We start from the raw sequence: 6,010 nt of genomic DNA, 5'->3' as shown, positions 1-6,010 counted from the left end.
ACGCCCTCTCACTCACACACACACACACTCCCACACTCTCTCACAAATGAGCGCACGCGGAAACCCCCGTCCCCCCAGTCCCCCGCCTTGGCCCCGCCCCGCTGGCCCCGCCCCCCGCCTTGGCCCCGCCCCGGGGCCGGGGGCGGGGCGAGCCGGTGACAGGAGGCTGCCGGCCCGGGCCGGGACTTCTGGCGCCCTGGCCGGCTGGGCGCGCTCCGGAGGCGCCCGTGTGCGGCGAGCGCGGCTGATCCAGGGCGGCCCTCGGGCGGCCACCGCCGCTTCGCTTCGCCTTCGCGGCTTGGCCCCCGGCGGCCGGAGCGAGCGGAGGGAGCTGGCGACGGGATGTGCTCGGCCGGGGAGCTGCTCGGCGGCGGCGGCGGAGGCGGCGGCGGCGGGGAGCGCGACGAGGACGCGGACGCGCGGGCGGCGCGGGCGGCGGCGGGGCCGGAGCGGGAGCCCGGGGCGAGCCCGCGGCGGCGCGGGCGGCGGGCGCAGGAGGAGCGCGAGCAGGTGAGCGCGGAGGGGCGGCGCGGCCCGGCGGCTGGAGGCGGGCGGGCGGCGCGGGCCGTGCTGCCGTGGGCGCCGTGGCCGCGGGGCGGGCGGCCCCCGGGAGCGTTGGCCGGAGCTCGGCCGGCCGCGGGGCCGCGCGTGGGCGCCGGCAGGTGCTGCCAGGTCGCCCGCCGGGCGGGGTGGGCGCGGCCCTGCCGCTGCCGTCGGGCGGGGGTCTCGGGCCGGCGCCGGGCCCTAGGCCGTGTGCCCCGTAACGGTCGCTCATCGAAGCGCCTCGCGTGGCGACACTCGCTCTCAACCGCAGGTCCACGCCCCCGCGGGGCTTCGGGAACCGCTGCCCGCTCGTCCGCCATCCGTCGCGTCTCGGGGCGGCGTGGGTGTCGCTCCAGATAAGCCATCAGAGTCGGAAGGCGGTGTAGGATGGGGGGTGACAAAGATGTCTCGACAGGGACTCTCCCGGAGCGAGTTCTTTCCATGAACATAGAGGAGATCCAAGCTTCATTTTAAAAGTGAAAAAGCAAGAAAATTGCTTTCGGTTGCTACCAAAGAGAGAGAAGCGTAAGAGGCCAGCTGTAATAAGGGGAAAGAGAAGTTGGGTAATTTTTGAGATTCTGTGAATTTGCTGTTACGAAATGAAGTGTGATAACAGGCGTTATATCACATTGGATCTCTTCAAGATTAGGCAGGAAATTTTTAAAAAGAAATTGAATTATATGTGGGGTGAATTTTCACCAGCAAATGCGGTAATTAGGCCTTCGGAAAGACCCGAGAGAAGCCAGCTTTCAGAATTACATTAAAGAGCAGGAATTCAAATGGTTTTTTGCCTTAACTACAGTCTACCCTATTGGGACAATCAGTTAATTCTGTCTCCTCTCAATTTTCCTTGTCCGTCTGTCCTTTATGTCACATTTCAAGAACTCCAAGATCATCGCTAAATGCATTCATGGGTAAAGCATACCTTTTAGTATTTCAGCATTTCATTTGGGGAACAGAATTAACAGTGTGTGGCACACACAAAACCTTAGCATTAGGTTTGCTCACCATGTGGAAGTGCAATTTTTCATCCTTATGACAATATAAGAGACGGTGACTGAAGCAAATAACTGGTAGCTAGGAGATCTTCCTGATTCCCTTCCTGGTGGTTTTCCCCCATTAACTGTGCCATGACTCCGTAGCTAAAGGGCTTAGTTTCCTCTTACTTGAGTTGTTCAACTGGAAGCGAAGAAAACAGCAACAGAAACTCCCGGAGGTGGGGCCGGGGCATCTTGAGCTGAGGTTCCCAAAGTAAGTTTGCAAATTGTAAGGCAGCATGTAAAATACTTCATTTAAGTTTCTGTGGATTTTGTGGATCAGTAGCTCTGGTCTTACCAAAATTGCTTATGGTACAAAGAAAAAGGATGAAATGAAAAAAGAATGAAACATGTATCCTAGAAAACAGATAGCACTTCTTTGCATATCTGCTTCTTTCATTGCATGTCATGGAAATTCATTTTCCTGTACTCCTTTGAAGATGTTACCATTTCATTTTTATCACATGATTTATTTGTGTACTCCAAGCCTACATGCACAATAATTGAAAATTATACCTGAGATATTCATTTCCTCCTATATCAACACCAAGGAACAACTTCTTATCGAGAAGCCAAAAATAAACAGAAAAATTGGTGTAAGAAGCCAGCCCATTGGTGTAAGAAGAAAGCTTTTGTGATAAATCATTTCTTGGCAATATTATCACAAAGCCTTGTTTTCAAGGTTTTTTTCAAGTCTTACAAGTGAAATGTAAAATTTTTATGCACTGCCTTGCAGTGATGGTAGAGGTACCTGCAGAGGTGTCTTTACCTGTATTTAATGACTGTAAAACATATGCTAAGGAGTTATTTTATTTATTTTTTCTTCAGGGGATGTTGTGTGTTTGTTTTGTTGTTTTAAGAATACATGGACTCCAAATTACAAATGGAATATTTCTGAAAGCTTGGCTCATGAGCTAGTTATTTAGAACTTACAATGAACTCTTCTACAGAAACAATGATACACATAAATAGAAACAGAACCAAAACTAATTAGCTGGAAATGAGGCAGAGGCAGTCTTCCTGCTGTCCTATCTGCTTAGCACACTTACTTGGTCTTCCAGAGTCTTAGTAGCCTCCTGGATGTGGAGAGAGAATTGGCGGCTTCAGCAGCAGCAGCAGCAGCAGCAGCAGCAACAGCAGCTCCTTTCTGTCTGGAGCAGAGCTATTTGATGGTGTGCTCATGAACACAATAGCTCCAAAAGGCACCCAACTTTTGCTTCTCCAGCTCTTTCAAAGATTTTTGTCAGCCCGTAATTTTCTGTATTAAATCCCTTTCTATTTCCTTCACAGAGTTTTGCCCTTACCTGACAATTTGATGAAGGAGGTTTCTTCCTTTACCTATTCACCAGGCTAAAGGCTCCTCCACATACGGTAGTCCCCCTTATCCACAGGGGAAATGTTCCAAGACCCCCAGTGGATGCCTGAAACCATGGCCAGTCCTGAACTGTATATATACTATGTTTTTTCCTACACATACATACTTGTGATAAAGTTTAATTTGTAAATTAGGCACAGTAAGTGATTAACAACAACAGCTAAGAATAATTATAACAACATACTTTAATAAAAGTTACTATAGAGCTTAGCAACCTGGGCCTACAATTTTTTTTCTTTCCTGATTAAGTGGAGAACTTTCACCTTTTCACTTAAAGGAAGCACTTGAAGGCTTCTCTGTGGTGTATCCAAATTGTCAGCATCACTACTCTTGCACTTTGGGGCCATCATTAAGTAAAATAATGGTTCCTTGGACACAAGCGCTGCGATACCTCAACAGTCTATCCGATAACTGAGAGGGCTACTGGTGACTGATGGGCCGGTGGCCTGTACAGTGTGGATCTGCTGGACAAAGGGATGATTCACATCCAGGGCGGGAAGGAGCCAGATGGAGGGAGATTTCATCACTCAGAACTGCGTGCAATTTAAAATTTATGAATTTCTCTTTCTGGAATTTTCTATTTAATATCTTTAGACCGCAGTTGACTGGAGGGGTAACTGAAACCCCAGAAAGTGAAGCTACAGATAAGGGGGGACTCCAGTGCATCCTTTTTTTCACTAATTTCTCTTTCCACTCCTGCTTGAAAGGGTCATGCCTTTCCACAACCTCGAAGGCTCTTGCATCAGCTTTGACTGTACAAAACCTATCTGTGGCTCACTGTTATTATGCTAGATCAAAATGTGTATGTATTTTTGTTTGTTTGTTTTTTGAGGAAGATTAGCCCTGAGCTAACATCTGCTGCCAATCCTCCTCTTTTTGCTAAGGAAGACTGGCCCTGAGCTAACATCCATGCCCATCTTCCTCTACTTTATATTTGGGACGCCTACCACAGCATGGCTTGCCAGGCAGTGCCATGTCCACACCCAGGATCCAAACCAGTGAACCTCTGGCCACCAAAGCAGAACGTGTGAAGTTAACCACTGCGCCACGGGGTCGGCCCCTGTATTTTGGTATTTATTTTGTCATATTGATATAGGTGTTTCTGAATAACTAAGATATTGTCAGCATTATTGTTTATAATTTGTCCTTAAATGCTACTCCGTCTGAGAGTAAACTAAGGTTCTTCTGTCCTTCTGGCCCGAATTTTTTCAGGTAGGATGATTGACCAAGGAGGCCTGGTTAAAATCAAGTATCCTAGGAAAGAAGGACTTAAAAGAATGGACCAAGCCCTTGAGATGAAGGAACTATGTCAAGTTTGAAGAGTCAGGCCCCTAAGAGAGATTGGCAAGAGAGGCAAAATGCCCAGGGAACTGAAGGGACAGGGACGGCTGTCCCACATGTGTGTTGGTAATTGCGTGCATGGGAGATGATCCAAGGATGTTGATGACTGTGAATGCCAGGTGGCTTTATGTAAGAGAGTGTCTGCCTTGCCGCATGGCTGGAAGACGAAACATCTCCAGTCCTTTTATTATATGTCTATAATGTGAATAGCCTCTGCTTAGATAAGGCGGTTCATAGCCTGAATAATCTGAGATGGCCCTGCTTACCCAGAGCATAGAGAGGTCCCATTATCCTTAGATTGACTTTAGAAGCATTATCTTTAGCTGTAAGGTCTTTCTTTGTGGTTATAAAAGTAATATGTACTTTGGAAAATGGAGAAATATAGAGAGATCTGAAGGAGAAAATAAAAGCATTTGAAATCCCACTCCAAGTAATATAATGTTATGAAATATCAAATATTTCGTATTACTACATTCGTACATCTCTCTTTATGTGTGCATATGTGCATATACACAGAGAGATATTTTGAACATGTTTTAATGTAATATTTGAATTTGGCATCTTGTTTTATCTACTTAGCATGTTGTGTCATTTTCCTATGTTATCAAAAATTCTTCATGAAAGTTATTTTTAGGGCTGCCTAAAAGTCTATACCCTTAATACTGCACATTTGAGTTGCTTCAGACTTTCTTTTATAAATGCTGTAATGAAAATCTTTGCCTGTAAACCCTCATGGCTCTACCTTGGGATGGATTCCTAGAAGTGGAAGAACTGGGTCAACAAGTCACACTCTTTGAAGCCTGTTGAAACACCCTAAAGAATTGCATTCGAGAAAGGTTGCACCAGGGTACACTCCCAGCATTGGTTTATAAGAGCGCCAATTGGAAACTGTCCATGCCAGCAATGAACAGTATAATTTATAGATTAAACTTTGCCAATGTTGTAGGCAAAAATTATCTTATTGTTGTAAGATATTGCTGGAGAGGTTTACTAAGCCATTCATATATTTATTAAACATTTATATTTCTTTTAAATCATGTTCTTTGACCATTTTTTTCTTTTGGCATTATTGTAAGGTATTAATCCCTTATTTTATGTTGATTATATTTTCCCTGCTTGCTGTTTGCTTTATAATTTTGTTTATGATGTTTTTGATTTAGAAATGCTTTAAATTTTTATTAGCTAAAGAAATTTTTATTTGTGATTTCATACACACACACCACCCACTCACACACACACCTGCCCCACACATATATCTATATCTGTTTAGAACATTCTTTCTATTCCTACAATCAGTTAAATATCCACCAGTATTTTCTTGTGTGTGTGTGTGTTTATGGTTGGACGTTTTTTACTCTATGTATTTAGTCTCTTTAGAATGACTATATGTATTGTGTGAGGTTTAGAGCTAATCTGTTTTTTATCCCCCCAATCATTAATAATGCACTTTCTCCCTGGCTTTACAATCCTTTACGATAGTTATAAATACGAAAGTCTATATTAAGCTTTTATACTTTTGTTGGTATTGTGAAAGGAATTTTTCTTAACCACATCGTGTTTTTGCTGCTGGTTTCTAGCTTTTGGTTTTTATATGTTAAGTTTTTAACTAGCTACCTTTCTGAATTCTGTTATTAATTCTAATACTAATAAATACTAGTATCTCTTAGACTTGATTTCTTTGCATTTTCTAGGTGTATAATCTTCCAGTCTATAG

General features: G+C 45.0%; 1 protein-coding gene across 1 annotated transcript in view; it reads left to right on the top strand.

The window, feature by feature from the left end:
- The first annotated feature begins 196 nt into the window (after nt 1-196).
- The window catches only part of FAM241A (family with sequence similarity 241 member A), a 42,707-nt gene continuing 36,893 nt past the window's right edge, over nt 197-6,010 (top strand). Inside the window, exon 1 of the mRNA XM_070609379.1 lies at nt 197-510. Within this exon, the coding sequence (XP_070465480.1) occupies nt 343-510 (168 nt within the window). The 5' untranslated portion in view covers nt 197-342. The remainder of the gene's footprint in view (nt 511-6,010) is intronic.

This window comes from Equus przewalskii, chromosome 2 (genome assembly GCF_037783145.1).
Source record: "Equus przewalskii isolate Varuska chromosome 2, EquPr2, whole genome shotgun sequence".
In the NCBI taxonomy this organism is placed as follows: domain Eukaryota; kingdom Metazoa; phylum Chordata; class Mammalia; order Perissodactyla; family Equidae; genus Equus; species Equus przewalskii.
Note: the sequence above shows the minus strand (reverse complement) of the source record. Positions and strands in the feature narration are given on the sequence as shown.